The 26,599-nt window shown below is 35.4% G+C and overlaps 11 protein-coding genes across 11 annotated transcripts; 7 read left to right on the forward strand and 4 right to left on the reverse strand.

Moving 5' to 3' along the window:
• Positions 1 to 98: 98 nt before the first annotated feature.
• Positions 99 to 1,835, reverse strand: C9374_000025 (uncharacterized protein; the record flags this gene model as incomplete). Its single annotated transcript, XM_044691924.1, has 1 exon — positions 99 to 1,835. One exon carries the CDS (start codon positions 1,833 to 1,835, stop codon positions 99 to 101), a length of 1,737 nt encoding a protein of 578 aa, XP_044552578.1.
• A 477-nt stretch (positions 1,836 to 2,312) lies between these two features.
• Positions 2,313 to 4,253, forward strand: C9374_000026 (uncharacterized protein; the record flags this gene model as incomplete). Its single annotated transcript, XM_044692034.1, has 1 exon — positions 2,313 to 4,253. The coding sequence occupies one exon, from the start codon at positions 2,313 to 2,315 to the stop codon at positions 4,251 to 4,253; it is 1,941 nt and encodes a 646-aa protein (XP_044552579.1).
• A 140-nt stretch (positions 4,254 to 4,393) lies between these two features.
• On the forward strand, positions 4,394 to 10,902 carry C9374_000027 (uncharacterized protein; the record flags this gene model as incomplete). Its single annotated transcript, XM_044692145.1, has 3 exons — positions 4,394 to 4,578; positions 4,791 to 10,589; positions 10,737 to 10,902. The coding sequence occupies 3 exons, from the start codon at positions 4,394 to 4,396 to the stop codon at positions 10,900 to 10,902; spliced, it is 6,150 nt and encodes a 2,049-aa protein (XP_044552580.1).
• Positions 10,903 to 11,101: 199 nt separating this feature from the next.
• On the forward strand, positions 11,102 to 12,341 carry C9374_000028 (uncharacterized protein; the record flags this gene model as incomplete). The annotated part of the gene is made up of 2 exons (XM_044692256.1): positions 11,102 to 12,083; positions 12,280 to 12,341. The coding sequence occupies 2 exons, from the start codon at positions 11,102 to 11,104 to the stop codon at positions 12,339 to 12,341; spliced, it is 1,044 nt and encodes a 347-aa protein (XP_044552581.1).
• A 734-nt stretch (positions 12,342 to 13,075) lies between these two features.
• On the forward strand, positions 13,076 to 13,438 carry C9374_000029 (uncharacterized protein; the record flags this gene model as incomplete). Its single annotated transcript, XM_044692367.1, has 1 exon — positions 13,076 to 13,438. One exon carries the CDS (start codon positions 13,076 to 13,078, stop codon positions 13,436 to 13,438), a length of 363 nt encoding a protein of 120 aa, XP_044552582.1.
• Positions 13,439 to 13,816: 378 nt separating this feature from the next.
• On the forward strand, positions 13,817 to 15,478 carry C9374_000030 (uncharacterized protein; the record flags this gene model as incomplete). The annotated part of the gene is made up of 1 exon (XM_044692479.1): positions 13,817 to 15,478. One exon carries the CDS (start codon positions 13,817 to 13,819, stop codon positions 15,476 to 15,478), a length of 1,662 nt encoding a protein of 553 aa, XP_044552583.1.
• Positions 15,479 to 15,712: 234 nt separating this feature from the next.
• On the forward strand, positions 15,713 to 16,375 carry C9374_000031 (uncharacterized protein; the record flags this gene model as incomplete). The annotated part of the gene is made up of 1 exon (XM_044692590.1): positions 15,713 to 16,375. One exon carries the CDS (start codon positions 15,713 to 15,715, stop codon positions 16,373 to 16,375), a length of 663 nt encoding a protein of 220 aa, XP_044552584.1.
• A 151-nt stretch (positions 16,376 to 16,526) lies between these two features.
• C9374_000032 (uncharacterized protein) lies at positions 16,527 to 19,554 on the forward strand (the record flags this gene model as incomplete). Its single annotated transcript, XM_044692701.1, has 2 exons — positions 16,527 to 18,725; positions 18,811 to 19,554. The coding sequence occupies 2 exons, from the start codon at positions 16,527 to 16,529 to the stop codon at positions 19,552 to 19,554; spliced, it is 2,943 nt and encodes a 980-aa protein (XP_044552585.1).
• A 68-nt stretch (positions 19,555 to 19,622) lies between these two features.
• C9374_000033 (uncharacterized protein) lies at positions 19,623 to 20,886 on the reverse strand (the record flags this gene model as incomplete). The annotated part of the gene is made up of 2 exons (XM_044692812.1): positions 19,623 to 20,329; positions 20,544 to 20,886. The coding sequence occupies 2 exons, from the start codon at positions 20,884 to 20,886 to the stop codon at positions 19,623 to 19,625; spliced, it is 1,050 nt and encodes a 349-aa protein (XP_044552586.1).
• A 113-nt stretch (positions 20,887 to 20,999) lies between these two features.
• C9374_000034 (uncharacterized protein) lies at positions 21,000 to 22,745 on the reverse strand (the record flags this gene model as incomplete). The annotated part of the gene is made up of 1 exon (XM_044692923.1): positions 21,000 to 22,745. One exon carries the CDS (start codon positions 22,743 to 22,745, stop codon positions 21,000 to 21,002), a length of 1,746 nt encoding a protein of 581 aa, XP_044552587.1.
• Positions 22,746 to 22,840: 95 nt separating this feature from the next.
• Positions 22,841 to 25,881, reverse strand: C9374_000035 (uncharacterized protein; the record flags this gene model as incomplete). Its single annotated transcript, XM_044693034.1, has 2 exons — positions 22,841 to 24,366; positions 24,459 to 25,881. The coding sequence occupies 2 exons, from the start codon at positions 25,879 to 25,881 to the stop codon at positions 22,841 to 22,843; spliced, it is 2,949 nt and encodes a 982-aa protein (XP_044552588.1).
• Between the last annotated feature and the right edge of the window lie 718 nt (positions 25,882 to 26,599).

Genomic DNA, 26,599 nt, shown 5'->3' on the forward strand with positions numbered 1-26,599 from the left:
CTTGTTCTCGAATTACTTGTTTTCTCTAGCAATGAGGTGTGTGAAATTTTCAATCACTTGTAATAAACGTATTGGTTGTGTGTGAAAAATTGTATTTTCTAATTATTGAGAATTGATGAATTTTCATGAAATGAAGAAATTGCAGTTGAAGTAGATGGAGGATTGGAATGTTCAGCAGCAGCTACATCAGACGGATCATGTTCCAATGATTGATGTTCGTTCTTGTTTTGGATCGTTTCTTGATTTACAGTCATTGATGATTGTGGATCGACAACGATTGAATCAGTTTGTGATGAGAAGTATTCATTTCCAGATGTGATGTAATCATTCATCGATGGAAATGGTTCTTGTTCTGATGGTTTCATTTGTATGGATGGATGAAACAAGAGTGGATTCTGTGTGACATTTGACAGTTCTTGCATTTCCACCTCTTGTAACACTGGTTGATCCAAATGAGGAATCATGGAATCGGTCAAAATATGTCCCACTTGAGGTATCATCATTTGAGGTGTCAATGGGGTTTGTTTTCTCACATCCACTCCATATTGTAATGCTTCTTGAATTGGAATTCCATTTTGTAAATTATTAGAAACATTTCTTGCATTGGAATTCACATTAGCATCCATGATGTAATGAGTACTTGAATCCAATGAATAGCCATGTAATTTATCTAATCGAACGAAAGGATCATTGGATTTGTGTGGTTGTCGGCTTTCATCATAGGTATTAACTCCACCGCTCGATCGATGCGCCAAATGAGCGAAGGAAGACATGTCTCTGAAATTGCCATTTCGATCTTCATGGAGATCGAAACGTTTGCTCATTCGATATCTGTAAAAAAAGTAAATGGAGGAAATAATGAGCGCGAGGAAGATTACAGAGCTAAGGACGACGGCTGTGACCACGATGGCAGCATCAATACCTGATACGAAAGCACGTCGATTGTTAGGTTTGACTGAGAAGGAAAATGGGCATGTGTTTTGCGGTAAATAATTGCCATTGATGTCTGTACAATTGACAGCTGTCACTTGAATGTATAAATCTGAAATGGCATTCAAGGTAGAAGTCACATAATAGGTCACTTTTGAATTCGTTATAGAAACGCTCATTGATGTTTTCCACACGTTCACTGAATTGGAATTCATGGCATTGGATAATGTGAAAATTGCATTAATGGTGACATTATTCGAAAGTGGAATGGTTGTCAAATAATATGATGCCTTTGATCCCAAATCATTAATATCTAAATACGTTGCAACACATGCATCACAATAAAACGTTTCTGTCATTCCAACTGGAATGTTCACAAATTGAGCACCTGACAGAAATCTGTCATAAATTCTAGTCGCAGTACTTAATTTAAATTCCGTAACTGTTAAATCATAGGCAACATCCAAAGGTGTTCTTTTTCTCAATACATATCGATATTGCTGCAATAATGTATTTTCTGGAAATCTCAATTCAAGAATTGATAGTCTCGATCCAGCAAGATATGAATTTCCAACAAACGAAACTTGATCAAAGTGAAATAAATCAAAATCGCCATCAAAATCTGAATCTTTGAAAATTCCAGAATTCAAATTCATGACTTGATTAAATTTTTCAACAGTTAGATAGGAAAGTGAAAAGGAAACATTGTTTAGAAAGGGAATGGTTTCATATCGAATATTCACTCGAAACGTTCCGAATTGTGGAGCGAAGGAAAAATTGGGATAAAAGGATTGGTTCGTGGAGAGTGTGAATTTAGGTTCTTCGACGAGAGATGTTCGTTTGAAATTTGATGACGTGAGTGATCGAGACAGTCCGTGATGGGTCAAGGACATGCCAAATGTCATTGGGGTCGTCATCATCATGGCAATGAATATTGTCACAGACAACCACCCCATCTTCTCGGAGCCTGTGAGAGGACAAATTCTAGAATCCAGTGGTTGTGTTCTTATTCGTTGCATCGCAGAGACATTCAAATTATTATTATTTTTAAAACTCGTGTGAGAAGCAAAGAGATGAATGTTGTTATTTTTTTGTAACATTTTCAACAACAACCGTTTTTGGTCGCATTAAATGCTATCGCAATAATGGAGATTAAAAAAAGGCCGTTGCAAATGCGATGACATCGTAGTGTCGTTGCAATTTAGGACATTGAGATCCATTATTATATAATATTATTTTTCTAAATATTTAAATAATATATTATTTCTAACAATTATTAAAACATGTCAGATCGATCCCTCATTCCGATGTCATCTTTCAACAAGATCAATGATTCGAAACACTCGTCTGCTGCGACCACAAATTCCGAAAATCAAAAAAAAATGTTTCATTCTCATCCTCTCAAATTATTCCTTCTGCTTGGATTGATTCTGATTTCAGCTGTTTTTCAGATTCAAGCCTCTTCTTCCTCCGAATCATCATTAAGGAGAGCATGGATCTTTACTCAACCTCTCTTTTATGATCAAATGAAGCCTTTGATTGAAGAACTCATTGGGTTTTCATCATCCGCCCATGGAAATTCATCCAAACAGATGGATGTTACATTATTTAGTCCCTATGATGATGTCGTGGATTCCTTTCAACAATATTTACCTAGAAAAGGATCTGCTGTTTCCTCTTCTCAAACATTCCGAGTGAGAAAATGTGGAGCAGCATCAGGAGGAGTATCAGGTTCTTCTGGAAGCATCAAGAAGGATAATTATTATACGAGTATTGTGGAACATGGATTGAAGAAACAAACTTTCTTTGAATATGCGGAATATATGAAGAGGGAATGGATGGATCCATATTTGACCAATTCAATGTTTACATGTGGACAAGAAGAGTTGGAGAAGGAGGAGATTGTTTCGCCTGATGTGGTTGTGACAGATTGTCATTCCATTGGTGCTATGGATTTTGCATTTGGATTTGAAAAGCCGTTAGTTATTGTGTGTCCAACACTGGCTTCATTGTCACTCATTCAACCAACGTATTATCAGAGTGGAAAGTTTTTACAAACTCGATTTAATCCTTTCAACCAAATTTTGTTTTTGAAATTGTTGGGCGAGTTAACAAAGAGAAATACTCCAACAACTGCTCAATGGGAAAAAATTATGGCCAATTCAGTGAAATATCTGATTGGAAGTGCAGATTTTTCCAATTCCACAAATTATTACTTGTACATGAACAAGCAAAGTTGGGTTGGAAAATCATTGAATTTTATTTCCAACTATTTTTCACAAGCGCAATTTGAAGCATTTTGGCTGAGGGATAACCTGATGAATAATGCAAGAAATCAGTACTTACCAGGACGCGTGCACGACACTGTTAAGCCTCTCGATGTAGTGAAGCGTGGCCATGTTTTTTACACATCCATTCCTGGTGTCACTGAAGACGAAAGTATCATGCTTCCTTCCAATGCCAAAATCGTTCCACCAATCTTGTACACAAAACAAGTCAAGTGGATTGCTCTTCCAGAAAAACGCTTGTCAGAAGTTAAGAAGTTGGAGAAACTCATCGAGTACAAGAATGTACTTCTAGTGAATTTGAGAGATAGTTTTAAATTAATTCTCACATTCTTCAATGTGTTGGAAAAGCTGGCAAAGAAGTATGACTATATCGTAGTGGTGAACAGAAACGAAGTAACAAAGAACTTGGAATCTAAATATCCATCATTCACCTTCTCAGATCTCAAGGTTGAGGAGAGAAGCAGAATTTTGAAGAATCCAGCTATCAAATTTGTAATCACCAGTGGAGATTTACAATCCTCGATTGAAGCATTATCCCATGAAAAATTATTGAGCTTAATCCCATCGACCATCGAAGGATACACAGTTTCACATTACTTGACTGAGAGTTTGAATGTTGGAAATATTTTAATACCTACATTAGCCACTGAAGAAATTATTCAGAACTATCTTGCCAATTTCTTCATTCCTGGAAAATTAGTTTCTCAAACTGTGACGACTCGAATAATTTCCAATAGATTTGTTCCTGATTCCAATCTAGCTGTCAAGACCATTGCAGAATATGTGAATGCTTTGGCCAATTCTCCACCGCTTCCAACAGCATCAGAAAACTCCAACGAGACACTCATTGTGAGCTTGGCATCATTGGCAGCATGTTTATTAGTGACTGTCTTGATTGTCAATTACTTTATTTTCAAGTGGGTGATTATTCCCTATGTCACTTTGTGTCTCTATTGTTGTGGTTTTCGAAAACATTCTCGAGAAAGCCAAGTGTCTGCAGAGATCACTGGAGAAGCAAAACAAAAGAAGGACTAATTATTGTCATCCGACCTAAACACAACGGATCAACAACCAAGTCGACACCTATTAAACATTGAAAATCACAGAATGTAACTTGAACTTGAACGTCAAATGTCTGTTCAAAAAGACATTTACAAGAAATTCAACTCAAAAAAATGCACACACTTCACATCTCCTTTCAGGGCATCTCTTTGAGCATCATCATCAACGAGACCGAGACGCTCACACTCTCGGAAAACACTTCCATTCAATTCACCGTTCTTGTGTCGTCACAAGAACAATATCATTATCATTTCAAAGGAGAAGACATTTCACAATTTTCATGTCAATGTGATTTAAAGTACGTGAAATTTCATTTTGGTTCATGTTCAATAATAATATTAAATAATATTCATTCCGATATCATGTTGTCCTAACACATGAAATTATTTTAAAATATTTAACAAATCAAAAAAATCATCATGACTTCATCATACAACGATAATTTATTTCAAATATTATTTTAAACACGATACAATGAATCACTTTCAATCTTCCTCCACTGTATTATAGAATACAATCTCCATTGATGGATGTTGTATTTGTGAAAATTCAACTTTCCTCCAACAATCATCAATATCAATTTCGAGGAATTGTTTCCAATGATTTGAACTCTCTCGTTCAGAAACAAACCATTACAAGAACCATTCATCTTGAACCTTTTCAAATCGATAAGGACACTATTCCATTATTTTGTCGAATTGATAACGTTCAAATTACTCCTATTGATTTTGGTTGGAATAAGGAATCGAATCAGAGTCGATTGGCCATGTTTCTGCGTCAAACCGTGGATCAGGTGTCAAGTTTTACAAAACAGAAACATGTTGAAAAATCAACGGGAGTGACCATGAAAAATATTTCAAGTTTTACAGATCATGTGGAAGATCATACAAGTGGTAATACGATGGTGACAATAAGTGACACGTCTCCATTGAGAAAATTCTTTAGAAGTACACATATCAAATATCCTAATTTAGAAATTCGAAAAAGTATTCAACGATTTTTCAAAGCTTATTTATTATATCAAAATCAACAAGTGAAAGCTCAAAAATTGCCTTCCTCTCAAACCTGTGACTTGAATATCATTGAACTGAAGAAACATTCCTTGTACAAGTCTGAATTTGATAATTATTTTTTCTCGCTACGCATGCTTAATGAGTTAAACACCATGCTCGAATTCAATAAGAAGGAATTATTTGAGTTGTGGGTGAGGGCTCATACATTCTTTGCTTCGTCCAATGCTAGTAACAAGCCATTCATGTTTTCAACCTCGCCTACTTCATTGTTTAACAGAAGAGCGAATTCTTCAAGTTCAAGAAACGATTCAGTCGAGGACCACACCTACCTCAAATCTAAAATCATTGACCAATACTATTTAAGGTACTACTCGCGAAATGACGAAGTTCAAAAATTTATTCACATCATTGTTTACTTGTGGAAATGTATTTTCAAATCCATAGTGGAATCTCCTCGAGGAAAAACGGTTGCAAATTTAATTCATGACGAGAATAAGGAAATTGAAACTTTCATTTATTATCTGGATCGAATCTATGAAAATATTTCGAGTGTATTCGAGAAGAATCATCTCTACATGAGATTAACAAAGGTAGTGAACAAGATTAATTTTGTCACGGAGAGCAATTTAGAATTATTTCTTCAGAATAATTCCACAGATTATGAATTTTTGAGATATCCTGATTTGAACGTAATTACAAGTATTAGAATTTTGAAGTTTTTGGATATGGTCAATAGAAAAACACTTGACTCGATTTCCCATCTCATCAAAAACGATGAATTAGAACCTCTAGAACTGAAAATTGTGAATGCATTATTGAATTCACATTCTTTCATGAAGCTTAAAGAAGTACTCGAACAAACAAATCAATACGAATCAAAAATTGTGTCAGATCCGTATTTCGATCGAATTTTCGAAGTGTCTCCTTCTCTGTTTGAACCATTTATGCTTCCCATGAAAACACTCATGTCCATCATTGATCAAACCTTAATTGTTTTCAATTATGGAATTAACTCAATCGTCACATCAACGTTTGTAGTGAAGAAATCCAGCTATATCACCGATGAGTTGCTAGAAATCAAACTTTTCATCAAGAAGAATGACGAAAAATCAGGCTTCCATTTTCACAATATTCGATACTCGGATTATTTAGCGTACATTTTTCACAAACAACATAATCGATTGTACAACATTTTAGTGAAAGCAGTGGCAGCTCTTTCCAAACAATTCGAATGGACACGAGCATCTACCTGGATTGACTCCATCATGGAACGTAATTATCCACAATTTTTTGCTGCTACCAAAAAGAGATTTGGATTTAAAGATTCCAATTTCACAACATTTATATTCAAGATTATTGTGAAATTACATGAATCAGTGAATAATACGCAAAGACAACAGCAAATTGAATATTTAATGTCCATTATACCCAACGATCTTCCTTTTGATGTGAAACAATTGCCTGAAAAGCGAATCGTTAAAGACAAGAACATTCCTCCATTCGATATGGATGAAGAACTTCCAACGCCTCATCGCAGATGGAAGAGCTTAAATTCCAAAGTGCCTCCTGTTCCACAACTTTCACAAATTGTATCTGTGACGGCCAAAGACACTACTCCAAAACGTAAACTGGCAGGAATCATTCAAGTGTTTGACGCTGATCATGACTTGTTACGAGATTATAGAAACAGAACGATGGACACAGAAGTAATTGACAAAATTTCATTGTATTACTTGTTTATTACGTCAAGCATCTGTTTGGAATCGTCGTCATTTCTCACTGAGAAGTTCAAGCTCTGTAAACGATTTTCCTCACTCTCTCGAATATCACAGCAAGAATCACAACCTCAGAAACCGCCCGTGTCAACAACAAATTCCGCCGTTGTGATGCAATCAGTATTCAAACAACTGAATGCGGTGACCAAATCCATTTCAGCTGCAAATGGGTCGAGCACAACAGCTTCCACAGTACCACCTCCTCCACCATTGTCACCCAACTCTGGAAAACCATTTTCAGCCGTGGATGCCAAATATTCACCATCTCAACCTCCTCCAAAACCTAAAAAATTAGCTAAAGAATTCTCGAAAGAATTTTATGAAAAGTTGGCAGAAGTGAAAAGGATCAATACGTCGACCTCTTGGTCCTTGAAACAAATTCTCGATTTAGATGATAATGAAGAAGTAAGCGAGGATGGAATTATTGTAGATTTATTGGACAAGGTGATTCCTTTATATACGCTTTTCAAATTTCACAACATTGATTTGAATGCATTGATTCAAACGGATAATAGTTATGCAACCATCAATCAGGCAATATTGAATCAAAGATTCCCAGTCTTGAAAGAAGTATTACCATCCAAAATCGTGAAAACTATTTGTTTGTATTTATTTCCAACAAATCTCCTTAATGTGAGTTTGGTATCCAAGCAATTCTTTCAGGAAGCTCACAAAATATTCTTTCCAAAAAGCGTCAATAATGTACTATGTGCTTGGGAAAGATATCCTGTATTGACTTATTTGAAAGTGACAAGTATTGTTCGAAAAAAGAGACATCAACTGGCACAACTCAAAGATTACATTAATAACTTTCTTAACTTGATTACATTTGAAAATTTAGAAAAGAAATTGGAGAAGCTTGGATTCCATCATGCCAAAGAAGATTTATTGTCATTCTTTTCCATCAAAAAGGAGGTGTTAGCTATGAAAGTAACAAATTTATATCAAGACGAGAAACAATTTATTTACTCCCGATTTTTCAGTTGGTTTTTCAAACTTTCTGATTCTCTGAATTATGACATTCCAAAATTAGCAAGATTCAAGCATGAAAGAGAGATTTTTAAGAGGATTTGTGCTTCCTACTTGTTTTTAGCCTTTTCTTCAAGTAAGAGCGACACATTACCCAATGTTGGGTCTCACCCTCTCGTATTAATTAGAAACATGATCAAAACAGTGTCTGTCACTTATCCAAATGTGAACGTACTCATGCTTCTTGCCGACTTTTTTGACATTTCATTGACAAATGTTTCACAATTATTTCAATACCGAAGAGAATGGAAAACGATTTCAGAAATTGGCCATAAATTCAAAGAATACAGTATTGATTTGGAAAACTTTTTCACAAAGAATGCCTCCAACACCTATTATAACGCAAACGAATTTATCAAACAAGCCAAAGACATTTTGAAAAAGGCGTATGAAAGTTTGGATAATAGCGACTTGGTGGACATTGAATGCTTACTCACCAAATACTGCATGAAATGCAAAGACTATTATCAGTATTATTTATTATTGAATGGTCACCCAGAATCAAAGTTAAGTTTAGAACAAGCCATGTTCATGTCCATTTCTCTCAATCAATTCGAGGAGCTGAAACAAATTGTTGGAAAAGGAGCTAATATCAATGCGGTCACAAAACACGGCTATGATATTTGCACTGCAAGTCTTCCATGTAGAAATCAAGAAATTACCAAATATTGTCATCACATTCGAATCGAATACTTGCTACATGAAAGGCCTTCGAAACTTGAAGATTTTCCATTTAATATCTCACTCTTGATGCATACCATACGTGAAAATAACATTCAAGCTGTGGATTTATTGGTCACATTGAACCCACAAATTCTCCATGAATACGAGGGCAAGTACAGACCCATTGATTTCAGCATTGTTCATCACCCACATGTGGAAAGCACTGAAATTCTTCTCCGTCACATGTTAACACAAGATAAGGAGCATAATATTCTTGTTCTTGCCAAAGCATGTTTTATTGCAATTGATCACGATCGTTACGACGCTCTTAAATTATTAATTGAAAAAGAACCTCATTTAGTGCTACGAAATGAGCTTCCTGATTTCAGATATCCAGAAGCATATTATTCGAATCCTTCATTATTATTATATTGCTTGAGAAAACGCAAAACTCAATGTATTCAATTACTGATTGAAAAATTCCCTCAACTTCTCAATTTCAAGCTTTCTTCCATGTATACTGATCGAAGTGAAAAAGCAACAAATATCATTCAATCAAAAGCAAACACACCAAAAAGCAAAACCTCTCTAGGAAATTTAATTTTAAATGGAACTCCTTTAACATTTGCTGTAGAGACCAATCAAATGAAAATGGCACTTGCTTTGGTTGAAATGGGAGCTGATATTTCAATCACTAAAAATGGAATGGATGTTGCCGAGTTATCAGAATCGACTGAAAATTCTGAAATGATGCAATGGGCTCGAAAGATTTTAAACAAATCCACACAATACGATTGCTACAAATTTGAAGTCGAATATGTAGATAACATGTTGAATTTGTACAGAAAAAGATTTAAAATGGTGGTCAATCAAAACGAAAGTGTCGAAGATTTTGTGAGGAAGGCAAAAATTCGATGTGGAATTCGTGGTCAATACGAATTACAATTTTATGACCCAGATTTTAAGGAACTCGTAGACGTTATTGACTTGAAAGACATGCAACTTCATGAAGAGGAGTTAAATTTAATTAAATTGAAACGAGTGAGAGCCAATGATGCACCTGCTCAAAATCATGGACAAGCTCGAAACGTGAAATATGAACAATATTTGGGAATGGTCTTTCAGGAAAAGTATAAAATTGTGAGAACGATTGACGAGGGTGGATTTGGAGTGGTTTTTGAAGCAGAAGTATTGAACGATGTTGGTGACGCCATTAATGAACACTCTTCCAAAAATGTTGCCATTAAAATGGTGAACTGCCCAAAAGGAAGTGTTCAAAAACAAATTCAAGATGCAGAACATGAAGCATTGCTGGTACAGCAGTTGCAGCATCAGAATATTGTCAAAATTATTGACACTTTCCAAATCGATACTCAATACTCTTCTATATTTTGCATTGTAATGGAATTGTACACATTTGGAGACGTCATGCAACTCATTAACACACAACGTCAAAAGTCAGAACCAATTCCATTAGAAATTGTATGGAAAATTTTAACACAAATGGCTTCAGCCATTGATTACATTCATTCTCATAACATTATGCATCGAGACATCAAACCTCAGAATATTTTTGTCAGATATTACAATAAGGAACAAAAGAATATTGAAATTGTATTGGGAGATTTTGGAATTGCAAAAGAAAATGCTCACACCACTCGACAAACCTATGCTGGTTCATTATGTTACATTTCAGTCGAGATTTTACTGAATCAACCCTATGGCTTTGCAACAGACATGTATTCATTGGGTGTGACCTTGTTCCAATTATTGTCACTCGATACTTCTCTTTCGATTTGTTCACTCTTAATTCATTCCGAAGAGAATTGGTATGTTTTTTCTTTCACCATTCTTTTTGTGATTTAACATTTACCAATTTTTACAAATCAAATGATTCTTTAACACTTTTGTTTGTGATTTAATAATTACTAATTTTTAACAAAACGAAATTGTTTTTAAACACACAACAACAATAGTATGCAAGAATTGAAAAAGAAAATTCTCACCAATTATCAAGATCATCTCGATCACAACAAGGGTCTCTTACAAAAATTAATTCGAGTCATGAGTCAATTATTAAGATTCCAGCCTCAATCAAGATTGAACAGCTCACAACTATTATTGGAATTGGAAAAGCGATAAATTTTTCAAACTGCATTCGGTATATTAAGACGAAATTTATCAATGTGAAACAGGTGGTTTTGAATCTGTGGTACATGTTGTCATGAAATGCGGTGAACATTCCTCAACAAATTTGGTTACATCTAGATTTTTTGGTAACCTCCAAATTGACATTTTTCCACCTACAACGTGATCGAACAAAATGATTAATAATAAAAAAATGGGTTCAAGTCTTCGCAAGCAACGCTCAAGAAGTAATCAAGAAGAAACATCTTCTCAACAAGGTCCAATCTCATCGTCATTGAATAGCAGCCCAACCGACGTAGAAGATGCAACCATGAGTGGCTCCATTCTTTCCCATAGAAAAGAATATGAATTTTCCCGACAAGTGATGAGATCCGTTTTGGATCAAGTCTTTCGGAAAGGACCTTTCGGTTTCATTGCGCTTTCGGTTGAATTGGAATCCACTGGAGTGGAGAATCAAGTTGTTCGTTCAACGTTATCCGAGAAGCAAACATCATCTCAACCACAACAGCATGGTATTGTGTATTTAGCAAATGAATGTTTGAAAAATCAGATGAAATGTCAATATACATTATTTACAATGTTGGCCAGTGGAAATGATACATTTTGCACAAAATTACATTATGAGAATACTGGTATGAATACTTACTTTTGTGATATTGTTTTTATTGTCAATAACCATAATGGCATTGTTGAGGATGATTGGAAGCAATGTGTTCATTCATGCAAGGCGTTACTGGAACAAGTTGAAAGAGATACCTCACCAAATTCCAAGGTGGTTTATATGACTCCTCAAGCTATGAGTTTATGTGGTGTTTTGTCAAACTGTGTTTCATTGACATCTCAATCGCAACAACAAACGATTCCACAAGTGAGGTTTTCATTTGGAAAAACCTCGCTACAGGTTGTCCAATTGTTTTTGACCGCTTTAGAATTGCATGCAATTTGTGAAGATTATGTAATCGAAAAACCAATGACACAAGCACTGAGAGAATATATTCCCACACCTATTTATGAATTTTCTAAACAACTGAACCACAGTGAAGTTGTAAGCTTAATCATGACAAGCAATCTTTATAATGCCATGAGATTGCTGGATTTATTTTGTGCAAAGTTTGCGGAGCAGATACGAGGAAAGTCACCAGAACAACTTAGAGATATGTTTGGATTGCAAAATGGTAAGTATTTTATAATGATGGTGCGTGTTAACATCAGAATGTACAATTGGCATGACTAATGTAAACTTCAATATCATGACGTGATTGTATTGTGCACTTTCAACCATAATAATGACCATCTTTCAATAACTACTTGAACCATGATAATGGTGACCATCTATCATTTGATCTCTTTCTTTGATGAACTATCTGGCAGATTTTACCCCTGAGGAAGAGGCGAAAATAAGAGAAGAAAACAAGTGGACCGAAGAAGCATAAGTTGTAGATAATAAACTGAATGTTGTTGTTGAATCAGATAAAGTATGATGACAACCACTGCCATCCGTCAAAACATTTTACCATATTTCAAAGGACCAAAATTTTGGCTTTGACACAACCCTTCACATATTTCCAAGTCCTGGTAGTAATAACAATCAGGAAACGTAGCAGTTTTATTCAACCCTCCTCTTATTAACGTGTAACAATCAAATAAACTCGCATCCCTTAAGCTAGACATTTATCGTGACACGAATGTATCCAAGATTGTAACTCTATTACAACACAATAATTGTAAGTTTTACCAACAACGTCATCATCCCCATTTCAACCCTTTTCACCCCTCTATTCCATTCTATGCAAATAAAGGGATTTGTGCTGTCAGAAGGTAATTTCGATGGATACTCATACCATCAAACCAATTCGTTTAAAAATTAGCTTGTGTTGTGTATAGTTACAATCTGCTTACAATAAATTTTCACAACGACGTTTCTTCTGCTTTGGCATACAACAAGTTGATTTAATTTAGATATGACTAATCAATCTATGAATATGAACCACATTCATCATCACAACAAAGACATGACTTGTACATAAAAGTTTTCACAATTGTCATCCATCTTTGAGTCGCAAAATTGACTCCCATTTTTCATCTTTCACAAAAATTCCAAATAAATTCATTCACCGCATCTCTTTCCTTCATGAAATTTCAAATGATATTTAAAAAAATTATCGATATGGCCAAAAACAATACGAACAACCAAGACAAGGAAGCATTACCTTCAAGCCCTACAACATCCACAACAACCACGACATCATCAGCCCCTACAATGTCCGGAACCAAATCAAATTCTCAATTACCTCAACCGCCATCATCATCGGCCAAGTCTTCTCTCAAAGAAACGTTGAAAACGATCGGAATTTCAGTGGGAGTCTCGGTTTTGATGATTACCTTGTATCATCAGTTTTATATGAGTAAAACTGTGGAGGATGTTGAGAATGTTCGGAGCTATATTGCTAAAATTAAGGCTCCGTTGAATACCATTTTGGAAAAGACCAAGTCGATTGGTGTTTCTTCCTTGTTTCAGAAAACCAAATAATTGATCTGTACTATCTATTTAAATTTTGAGAAAGTGAGATTGTGAAACCAATCTTTCAAAGAGTATTTTTGTAAAAATTTTGTAAATAATATACAATATTTCAATTCAGAACTGTGCTTGTGCATTTCTTTGAACTGCTTTCATTATTAATTTTAAATACCATCTTTCGATGTCCAACGACGAACGTTGTGATTAGAATTAAAAGTTTCAAAAGTTTTAACACTGTTCCGACTCATCATGATGAGCCAAAATTAGTGATTGGAAGCTTGCATTTATCGTTGGCAACAAATCAAAATGATTTCAGTATGTTAACAAGCAATTTTGATAAAATCTGTTTTGAGGAATGAGATTCTCAATTTTTTTAAAGCGCGAAAAAAAATGAATGCCCGCAACACGAGCCTTATTTCATTACGACTACTGCCATCATCATCATCAACGTCGTGGCCAGAAGAGAGAGAAACGGGCTCTTTACATTCATCATCAAATCATGTTCCAATTTCAACAGAATCATTAACAGAAAAATTTTTAATGAATTCCAATTCAACCTCGGCAGTGATGATGGAGAAACAATCATCATGGAAGAGTCCAACCACCACCAACGCGTGCTACAGTGATGATACAAGTGGTAATTACAATAATTATTTTCGTAATTTAAATGAAATTCGGAATGGCCATACATTGGGTGGAAGTATTTCTGTTTTGAGTGGAAATTACACGAATTATTCTTCTCAACAGAATTGTCATGATGAAACACCAAGGATTTATGAGGATGTTTGTGTTTGTTCTCCATTATCATCATCAACAACACCTAGCAAATTCACAGAATATCCCAATAATGATGAGGGCATATCCAATTCATCATTTCAACAACAGAACCATCATGGAACTATTCGCTCCAGTCTATCATCACCACCACCCTCTTCACACAACAATAATCATTCCACTCCAACAGAGCTCATTGTCTCGGCAGCATCCGCAAATTCTACTTCATCACCAACATCTCAAGTGTTTTATTGGACACTCTCCAAGAACTTACTTGCTGGAGCAATGGCCCGGTGTGGAGCTGCCGTGATAATGTTTCCCATTGATGTTGTTAAAACTAGATTGCAATTTCAAAGAAAAGATGCATTCAGACAAGGTAAACTTCGGCATCACTACAAACATGGTGTAGATGCATTCTTAACAATTTTAAAGGAAGAAGGAGTTAGAGGTCTCTATAAAGGACTGTCTGTTCGGTTAATTTACATCACACCAGCAGCTGCTGTGAGCTTTACAGTATACGAACAATTTATGCAATCGATTCAAAACAAAGTGCCCATATTGAAAGGAGGGGCAAGCACTTTAAACGATAATAATGGCAATTCAAACGGCAACAATTTTTCATGGAAGACTCCAATTTTGACATTATCAGCAGGAGCTTTGGCTAGAGTTTTAGGAACAGCATGTCGAACGCCATTCGATATTTTGAAGCAACAATTACAAGTGGAAGGACAATTGAAATCACAAATTGCAGAGAAAAGAGGAATTATTGGCACACTGAAAACGATTGCAAAACAAGATGGTATTTCTGGATTCTTTTCAGGCTATGCAGTGACACTATTGAGAGACGCTCCTTTTGCAGCCATTTATTTCACCTCTTATGAAATGATTAAGCGATTATTACGAAGGGGGGAATTGAACAACGCCTCTCAAATAGATCCACATACAGGCAAAAGGAAAGCTGGAAAATCCATTCATCACTTATTTGCAGGTGCACTCGCAGGTGCCATCGGTACAACTTGCACCATTCCAGTAGACGTTGTGAAAACTAGACTCCAAACACAAACCAAGACAGGAAAGAAGGAATACGATGGAATTGCAGATGCATTCCGAAAGATTTACAAGGAAGAAGGTTGGAAAGGTTTCACAAGAGGTCTCGGTCCTCGATTGATTTACATCATGCCTGCTTCTGCATTGACCTTTACACTTTATGAAAAGTTGAAGGTTTTCTTTGATATTAATGAAACTAAAAAAGCGGAAACAACCACTACTTCACCATAGAGCATCATGATCAAGGGGAGATCCTATTGTGAAGTAGAGGTAGCAACAATTTTGTTATTCAAAGCATCGTCTTTCATTATAATTTCATAGACTTGTAGTGTGTTCTTCATGATTGAGAGTTTAAGGCTAAAAAAAGTTCCCAGTGGAAACGAGTTCAGTGTGCCAGTCAATGAGTCTTGTGTGTGACGAGATTATTATCTTCACACTTGTCACCAATCCACAAAATCCAAAAAAATGTCATCAACACAAAAATTAACACCTCAGCAATTGGAAGAAATTAGAAGAGCATTCAAACAATATGACAAGGACAACTCCAACTCCATTGATCGTCAAGAATTACAAACTCTCCTCGAAACCACACTCAAAACCAACCTCTCCGAAAAGATGCTCCAAAAATACGTTGACGTTCAATTCAACAAGAATGACACCAACAAGAATCAAGTGATTGATTACGATGAATTTGTGAAATTGTACACCACACTCTATTTTTCACCTGAATTACCCATTTCGATGCGTCTCGAACACAAGTCCAACTCATTCCGAAAGGAACCTTTGACATCCTCACCTTCCAACTCGGTTGCTCCGCCACTTCCTCAGAAAAAGCCATTGAGTGAAGAGGAAAAGAGAAAAGCCAAACAATGTTTTGACAAGTACGATTTGGATAAATCAGGAACCATTGATCGAAATGAAATGTCCAAATTATTGGAATCGGTTTACAATGAGAATGGTAAAATGTCCAAAGTTTTGTTTAATCGATTGGTGGACATGCACATGAATAAGGCAGGAGATGACAATGTGTTTTCATTTGAGGAATTTTTGGGAATTTACAGAAATATATTTGGAGAGGATCAAGATGTGGCACAATCATCCTCTGGTTTTGTTCTTCCTGGAATGTAATGTAACCATTATTGAAAACCAGCAACAAGTATGTCATTCATTAGTAAACTTCACTCCTTCTTGTAAAAACGCAACTAATAATAATAATTATTTCAATTGATATTACAAATAATTATTTGGTATGTAAATTAATGATTGATTTAAAAAAAAAATGAATCAAGACGAACAAACCTCATCAATATCCATTATGAATGAAGGAGCACATTCGGAAATGCCATCGGAAAACAATGAACCTAATGCTAGTGGTGTATTGATAAAAAACAACAACGGACGGAAGAATGCTTCAAACGTAGAACAACAATGTTTGCAATTTATTGCATATCGAGAAAGTCTTTCATTGTTATGTAATAGGACTTATTTTCCATTGTCCATGATGAGAAAACTGAGAGGTAAAGAGGATGATCATTCCGAATCTTTGACTATTGATTCTCTAAAGAAGGATGATACTAGTTCAAAAAAAGTTGTGAATACCGTAAAAACAAATAACAGCAAAAATAATTCGACTTCTAAAAAGACAAGCTCAAAGAATGTGAAAGATGGAAGCAAAAAAGCAGCTGTTTCGCTTGTAGCTAAAGGTTCCTCGTATGAAACGGTAAATTATGTGATCGATGGACCTTGCATAGTGACATTGGATAATAATATAAAAATATTATCGAGTACTTGGGTTGTAGATGACCTGTCTCTCACTAACGAAAAAGAAGAAGCCAAGGACGAAATGAATTCATCTGAAAGGCATACCAACGAAAAGCATCAATTAATTAATTCTCAATCGAATGTATTTATTTGTGACAACGAGGATTCAAGGGTGACCACACTACAATTTGTGAAAGAAAATTTATCAAAATCTATTCATCAATGCTCTAGGTTTACTGTGCAAAACATTGAATTTTGTTCTTTTGAAATTGAGAATGCTACTGAAATAACGTTACAACCATTAACGATGGAAAAGAAAATCCAACATTCCAATTATGAAATTTCTGGGATGAAATTGTTACGATTTCACTCTCTCTATTTGAAATTGAATTGCATAATTTACTTTTCAGAAAACGAAATTTATAGAGTAACTTCTCTCATTTCAAAATCTCTAAAAACCAAAACAGCTAAATCGATCAATAACGGAATTTACAGAGTTGTTTCGGCCACAAAAATTTCTTTAATCTACGATACCGATTCTACTACAGGACAACAGTTAAGCGAATCTATGGAAAGTAATGACACAGATTCCACATTACAAACAATCGCTGAAACAGATCAGCACTTTTATTTCGAATCAAAATCATGCAAGGAATTGCTGTCACTTTTGAAGGTTGCCAATTCATTCTTTCACCACATCATGCACACAAGCTCAACGAGTTCTTCCGCACAAACTCTATTTACATTTTCCACTCCATATTCCATTCTCATTCATGGTCCTCACAACATTGGAAAAACATCGACTGTGAAAAACATTGCCAAAAAGTTGAAATATCCCTTAATTTATGTGAATTGTAATAGTTTGGGAGGAGGACTATTTGGAAACGAGCAAGCCATTTCCTCCTTAGCCAACCGCATGCTAGAAACAGCGCAACGACGATTGACAAGTACAAAAAACTCGAACGACCTGACCATTATTTTGTTTTTAGACGATTTGGATAAGATTCAAGCAAGTTTATTTTCATCTCTCATGTCCATTCAGAACGAAATGGAAAAATCAGAACTCATGAAAACAACCATTCATCAAAAGAAATCTACTGCCGTCATTCATTTAATCATTATTGGATCTGCATCTTCAGATTGTGAATTCATGAAGAAAATGGAAATGAGAGGAAAATTTCAACGAGAAGTGAAATTTGAACTTCCTTCTCCCAAAGAACGAACTGATTTTTGCAAAGTCATGTATGGCACGACTTTTACTCACTTGGATTTTGAAAAAATTGGCATGTCCACAACAGGTTATCAATTTTATGACCTCATCAAAGTATTCAGTTCACTCAATGCCGACATGAAATTGTACAACAACATTCATCATGAAATTTCCACAGAATACGTCTTGAAACGAATCATTGAACTCAATTTAACACCTTCCATTAAAAAATTGGAACATGTCGATGAAGGTCAAGAAAATTCTCACAATGAATTCATTTCCCAAGTGCACAATGAGGAAAAGGAAGGATCAATCATGAACAGTAATTCCAATGAAATTCTCAATTTTGATGAAAAGCATTGGGATAAAATTGGAGGTCTTTCACATTTGAAGCAAAAATTGAGACAAGCTGCCGAATGGCCAATGAAATATCCAGAAAGTTTTAAGAGATTGGGACTTCAACCACCGCTTGGAATTTTACTCTATGGACCTCCTGGAACTGGAAAGGTAAGAATTTACAAATTTCACACTCTCAACAGTTCTTATTTCGAATGTCATTATGAATCATGTTGTTGCAACAAAAATTTGGTAGACCACTTTGATTCGAACACTTGCTCTTTCCACTCATTCCACATTTTTATACTGCAACGTGGCACAAGTCTATTCTCCATATGTGGGTGAAGCTGAGAAAGCCATTCGAGATATAATGTCAAAAGCCAGAATTATGAATCCTTCCATTGTCTTTTTTGATGAAATTGATGCCATTGTTGGAAAACGAGAATTTACCATGGGAGGAGCAGATTCTGTGAGTAGTCGAGTGTTGTCGACGCTCTTAAATGAAATGGATGGCATTGAGGGAACGAAAAATTTACTAGTAGTGGCTGCTACGAATCGACCAGATATGATTGATAGTGCATTGATGCGACCTGGAAGATTGGAACACTTGTTGTATGTACCTCCTCCAGATGTGGATGCTAAAAAATCAATTTTTGAGATTCACATGAAGAATTTGGGTGAGAGATTTTTAAATGCTGAAGGTTGTGAAATTTCAAGAGAGGAGATGGTTCGCTTGTTAGTAGAGAATGAGGAAATTTCAGGAGAAATGACAGGAGCAGAAATTGAAGCATTATGTCGAGAAGCATGTATGTCTGCATTGCGGGAAATGGAAGCATTGAAAGAGCTGAAAGATTGTTCGAGTAATCAAATCTTATTGTCATGGAAGAATTTCTGTGAAGCAAGGAAAAGAGTTCAGCCCTTCCTGTCAACCACTGAAGGAAAAAGAATGCTTGACAACTACGCCAAGTTTGAAAGAAGTTTTGAAAAGAACATGAAATAACAGATGGCGGTTTTAAACAGAGAGGTTTTTATGTGGTATCTTTAATCTTTCATTTGGTGGTGTCACATTTACTTTTTGTCTGTGGAGGTTTTTTGTGATTCCTTATCGTTTGAAGTTTCTTCTTTCTTGTCCTCTTTCTTATCTTCCTTCTTTTTATCGAGCTGTTTTGCTTCGAATTCTCTCATTTCAATCTTGTTATTGATCAAATCATGCAATGAAATGATACAACGAATTACAGAGCTCAAGTACATGGCCAAATAAGTATCGTTCGTCTTTTTTCCAATAGCTTGTTTAGCATCATTTGTGTGCAAGCCAGGAAGTAAATTAAAGACGTCTTGTAATAAATATAAAATATTGTGATTAACTGGCATTTTGCCTGAAACAACTTGATCGAGGTATGTATTGACCTCGTTCAATCTGTTTCTCAGAGCCTTTAAGCTTGTCATACGAGTGGACACTGATGAAGCCAAATCGGAAATAGTTGTATCTTTCACATCACGAAGTAAATGTTCAACACCAATTTCTTCAGCCTCATATGCTCCAATTTCAGATGGCAAGTGAGTAAATGTAAGCTTTGGTTGAGATTGTTGATCTTCACGTTCTTCTACTGCAACATAGGCGTCAGTAGGTATCACGTTTTCTTGTTCTGGATTTACATCAATAATACAATAGGTTGGATGAGGAAGGTATTTCTCTTTGATAATTTGATGAATCTCGATATCGGATTTTCTAATTTTTGGTCCAGTGCTGTACCATCCGACAACCTTTTCCTTGGCTTAATAATTGTAGAAATCACAAAAGAGATGTATTGCAATGGATGTTGTTTTCCAGAAGAGGCAAGTTGCAGAAAATTGATAGTTGCAAATTGATGTGTGTTGTATGGTGATCGTGAATAATGAAAATAAAATTAGTCCAATTGATGATGATATTCGTAATGTAAATATTGTACAATGATCTTATCATCAATACATCATGTAAAATACACATACCTGTTACCTTTCTAAACATTCCCAACATACTCTCAAGGAATGAATGATCAAAGAACCAAATACTTGGATCTTTAGGATCCTCCTCAAAAGGCACAGCAAAACTGTTCGTACAATCAACCACACCATCCTTTGAAATCTCTCCCAACAAAACTCCAGCCACTCTATTATTAGTATCTTTAGCAACCCGATTATAGTGATCCACTACACTCAACAACACCAATGGATGCACCACTACCTTGGTTGGAAAAGCCGGAAAATCCGTGTAATCAATACTCGAGCGTTGTGCTGCAAGCTTTGCTGCGTGAGGATCTAAATCTTTAGCTTCGTTGTGATGATGGCTCATTTTTTTTGAAAGAATTTTTTGGAATTTTTGAATTATTTTTAGAGTTTCCTTAACAAAAAACAAATTTTTCCTCAACCATTAGATTATTACAAAGTGTACATTCCACATCTATTTCAAATGGAATTGTTTTTTGTTCCCAAATAAGCGTCATGATAGCAATATTGCATTCGTTCTCGATAGAATTCATCACTATACTCTGAAACATAGCCATTACATTTCAATGCTTCCATCACAAGTTCTGGATCGTTTTGCAATTCTTTGCTTGCAAATATCAACGCATACCCATCTTTCTTCACTGCTTCTAACATAATGTCCTTATCGTAACACACAAACGATGGGTATTCCACAAACGGGGATGCCAAATCATAAAGACCAATTTCTTTCACTACTTGTATCATGAATTCCTTGTTTTTAGGGAGTTCTGAACCAATATAGGACAGAAAATGTTTGCATCCAAGTTTGACCATTCGTAATAAGAATTGTGGGTCATGACGAAATTTCGTAGGTGCGTATCTGAGGGCTTTTGGGTCTTGCTTAATAGCTTCAACAATAATTTCTTCATCCTCTTTTGTCGCGTCATCAAGATATACAATAGCGCTTCCATTTTTTCTTACAACTTGCAATATGAATTCTTTGTCAGATTTCAACTCCTTGGACATATATATAAAAGCACGTGCGTTGGTCTTAATAGCTGTTAATAAAATCTCTTTGTTGCGTTTCAATGTTTCTGAGGCATAGCTAAGAGCATTTCCATCTCGATGAACGGCAGCTAATACAACATCATAATCATTCTTCAATTCTTGAGAGACAAGACACAAACCAATGGCTTCTAGCCTGACAGCTAGAAGTGCAATCTCTTTGTCATTCTTACAACTGTCAGACGCAAACTCAAGTGAGTGGACACTGTTGCAAATTGCATTGATAACAACATCTCGATCGTTCTTGATCTCGTCCGATGCAAATTTAAGTAAAAAAGGAAAATCTTGAACAATGTTAAGCATGATTTCTTTGCTTGAGTAATCAAAATTCTTGAGATCTGGATAAATTAATTGAAGAGCTTTTGACATGAAACTTAAATCTCGATGCAAATTATTTGGTACATCAAAAAGTGCCTTCTTATTTTGTTTGATTGCTTCTAATGCAATTTCAGGATCACTCCTCAATTTTCCCTTTTCAAGAGTAACATTTCCATCACTCCATTCCTCTTGAACAATTCTCCCCAACACGGTTCCATTTTGTTTCACAGCAGCTAAAACAATTTCTCTATCTTGATGAAACGTTCTACCAATATTGGCCAACACCTCTCCATTCAGTTGGACTGCCTCCAATACAAAGTCTCGGTCGTTTTTAAGTTTACGTGAGGCATGTAGAGCTGCAAATACTTCATTCTTGATGGCTGCCATTACCACTTGTTTGTCTCGACAAATTTTTCGAGATGTGGTGTAAAATATTTCTGATCCTTTATGCTGAACTATTTGCATCACAAATTCTCTGTCGTCTCGTAGTCGCATTGAAGCGTGTTTTAGTCCGATCCTATACTTTTTTAAGTGATGAAACACAAATTCTTGATCATTCATAAACTCCACTGGAAAGAATTTCTCATATTTCAATTCCCGATTCAAAACCCATTTCTTTTTTCCAACTTGTTGCAATGAGAATTTTTTCCTCAATAACATTTGTAATCTTTGAAGGTGGGTGGAATTATTTTCATCATCATCATCTCGAAAAGACGATGAGTTTGAAAAATGAATCAGAATCAACGCTGGCTGTCTCAATTTTTGTTTCTTGGTTTGTAAATTTTCGGAATCTTGTTCATTGTTGTCAGTGTTTGAATGAGCCTTGTGGAAGAGGTTGAACATTTTTTCGAGAGCGCAACAACACTAGCGGGAGATTTTATGAATTTCGTGATTCTGGAAATAAGATGAACAACGTATCAAAGAGCCAGAGCACGCTATTATCTTTTTTGGGAGTTTGAAAAATTCAAAAACACTTGTTCCAATGTCGACTGTGAAATGGAATAATCATAATGCAGTACACATGCCAAGTTTCCAATTTTTTCAAAGACTTCGTACACTGGAACTGAATTATGAATTTCAAAAAACAATGTGCGACCCACGCGATTCAATAATTTCACAACTGAGCTCTCTTTGTGTGATGATTGGTCAAGAATGGTCATTGGTTGATGTTCTTCATCTTGCTTAAAACTCTCTAAAATTGAATGTTCAATCTTGGTCAGGTCCTCTTCTTGTTCGCTCTCGCTTGTAATGACAACTCGATAGAACTTTCCAAATCGTTCCTTGAGCGAAGTTTTACTGCCAATTGCGGCCAATGATCCTTCAACCATAATGCCAATTCGATCTGTGAGCTCTTCCATTTCATCCATCGAGTGTGACGTTAAAATGATGGCGTGATTGGCTCGAATTTCATGAATGAGAGACCATACATGTCTTCGAGTCGAGACATCCATCGAAGAAGTTGGTTCATCCAATAGAATAACATCAGGTTCTCCAATTAAGGCAAGAGCCATTGATAATTTTCGTTTCATTCCTCCACTCAATTCTTTCACTGCCTTATTTGAGTCTTCTAAAGTAAATTTAAATCGTTCCAATGTTCGGCGAATGTTTTCAGTCGAATACTGTCCTCGAATGAAATGATAAATTTTCAAATGTTCCCACACTGTTAAATTATCATAGAGTCGATTGTTTTGAGGACAAACACCGAGATTGGATGGAGAACCTATTCGTTCAAAAACATTGGTACCATTGATTAAAATCTGACCATGACTAATTCCAGTGATGGAACAAATAGTTTTAAGAAGAGTGGTTTTGGAAGCTCCGTTTTTTCCTAACAGTCCTAAAATTTCACCTCGTTTCACACCAAAATTCACACCTCGTAGAACGTGGTAATCTCCAAACCATTTGTGAACATGATGGAATTGCAAAATGTCATTGGGTGAACTTTCATAGATTTCCTCTTCATGGTTCTCAGAACGACCGTCACTGACAGAAGTAATCAGTAGCCCTGCAGGACTCTCTAAAGTACTGTTTTCATTCATTTCAATTTCAGTCATTGTATTCAATGGAGAACGTTGTGGCATTGTTTCCATCTTGAAAAGTTTTCTTGCAAAATTGAATGGAAGTAACCATCGAGAAAGCCACGAATTTGGTTTTTTTCTCAAATAATCCAAATATTCGAACCAGAGCATTAAGAAAATATGAGAAAATGTTTGAAACCACATTAAAAGTAAAACTCCCATCAATTCTCCAGAATATCCTTTCAGTTGAAACATATCCAAGATTGAAATTGGAGTTCCCTGATCGACAGCAAGCCCCAATAGTGAAAGTGCATAAAAGAAATTCCAAGAAGGAAGTATGAGACATAGCAGAAACTTCAGTAAGGTATGCATTTCGAAATTGAATAGATATCGAAATACTAGAAAGATGAAGAGTACGCTGGCTGAGATGATGAATGATGTCCATTCTGTGCTCACAATGATCACATGCAAAGGTTCCGTTTAAATACAGAAAAAATATTTGTAATGAGACCATGAAAAACCGTGTGTAGATACTTACTTTGAGCATCTTCCACCTTACTAAATACATAACTAAAAATATAACTAAATGTAATAAAATAGAAAGCATAGCTCACATACACTGCCAATACAGCAAAAAGTGAGTTGTCAACAAAAGCAGGAGCAGAAGCAATGAGAGACATGCCTATAATTTGTGCCAATGAAATAATAAAGTACAAGCTGACATCAAAAATAAAGTGTGACGTCCAATATAATTTTTTTGAGACCGAACTCAATAGTAATTGAATTTTGGTTTCTTTTTCTTCTTCACTCACTACCCCTGTGACAAAATGTGGCAATAAAAGTATTAATGGCATGATTAAATAAAATATTGAATTATCGAGAAATAAATAGGTTAGTTGGTTTCCAAAAGAAATGTGTTGAATTCCAATTTTGGGAAAAATAGTTTGTGCTCTAGTATTTACAGGTCCATAATATAGGATGTCAATAATTATTTGTTCTATTAATTGAGTGAGTTGAGGAAGAGTTGTCTTATGCTCGTTATTATACAATACTGTCACATTAAATAAAGCATGATCAAAATCTAATTTTTCAAATTCGTAACCTCCAACAAAAGAACTATCATTGGCAATTTTCGCATTCATTTCCTCTCGTGACGAAAATACTTCAAAATCTACGTAAAAACTCATTGAATACGATAATCTCGTTTGTATATCTCGTGATACTGCAGCACCGTGCGTTGAAGAAATGTTCAACCCTCGAAATAGTAACGCAATTTTGTAGTCATTATTATTATTCGCTAAATTTCTAGAGAATGGTTTCACATTATTTGAATTACGTTTTGGAGCATTCATCTCGCTAAGAGGAATCATGGGTGTTTGATCCAAAAACCATTGATAATACTCATTCGTTCCAGCTTGATAGGGATTCATTGAATTTTTAAATAATGAAGCATAGGAAATATGTGTCATGGTCACTAATGCAATAAAAATCAATGGAAAAACAATCACCATAATGGCATTCTTTAAATCTCTCCTAAATAGCATTGCCTTTTTATACAACAATCCTATCAAGGGTTGAAGTTGAATTTTGAATTTTCTAAAAGTTGTCAAATTCCGATCGGAATACTGTGCATTGGAAATGTTATTAAATGGTTCATTGACAAGTGTTGAAGAATGTTCTGGCCGTTGTTCTTGCACACTGTTGTTAGTATTTTCATGATATTGTCCAGTAATTGATGACTCGTGATGACTAATTTCTTCTTCCATCATCATGATGGATGCATTTCGATGTATTTGTTGTTCGGAATCGTCATTAAGTTGGTCGTAACGATTATCCACCAGTCGTCGTGTACTCTCATGATCTTCGTCATCCTCATCGCCAACATGATCGTCATTCAACAATGACGAGGAGGATGAGTCGAGTGGAGTGACGGGTTGATTTCGTCTTTTGGGTCGTGTCATTTTTTAATGGTGTCATGCTGGGTAAAAGATCACATGACGATCTAAGGTTGATTGTAGAGATGGTTGATTCATGAATGACTTGTCTTTCATGAATCAAGAAAACGATAAAAAAGCAAAACAAAAGCAATCATGAAATATTATATTCAAAATTAAACGTTTAACGGCAAAAGCATTACAATCATCATTAAAGCCGAGTGTGGTGGAATCATATTTACAAGAAGAAGTGAAAATTAGGAATTGGTTTGAATAATGAACGGTTACTTTCGGAAAGTCTTGTTTCTCATTTCCAAAGTATTGTGAGAGGGTCGTGAAGAGAAATAATTAATCACTTCTGATTCATCATGGTCATCTCCATATTGATTCATGACTTTATAATTGAATTGTTTTCGTTGTCTTGTTCCTCCGATGATATTATCCATTGAAATTTCAGAAGAGTAATTGGAATATCCCTTATTGCTTCTTGTGCAGACCATTGTTGTTGTGTTGTTTGATTGTTCAGATGTTTTCAATATTTGTTTTGTTGTTGATTTTCAAATTCTCACATTTTCATCATGAATTTATTTTTGAATTTGTTTCCAGTATTTTGTGAATTTCCACCACCAAAGGAGATTCCAGCAAAAAATGGATGACAACAAGCTCAATAAATACTCAAGCCAAAACATCTCGAAATTCAGCAACAAAACAAATTACTAACACAACACTTTAATAACGACAATAA

This window comes from Naegleria lovaniensis, assembly GCF_003324165.1.
Source record: "Naegleria lovaniensis strain ATCC 30569 chromosome Unknown tig009, whole genome shotgun sequence".
Lineage (NCBI taxonomy): Eukaryota > Heterolobosea > Eutetramitea > Acrasida > Naegleriidae > Naegleria > Naegleria lovaniensis.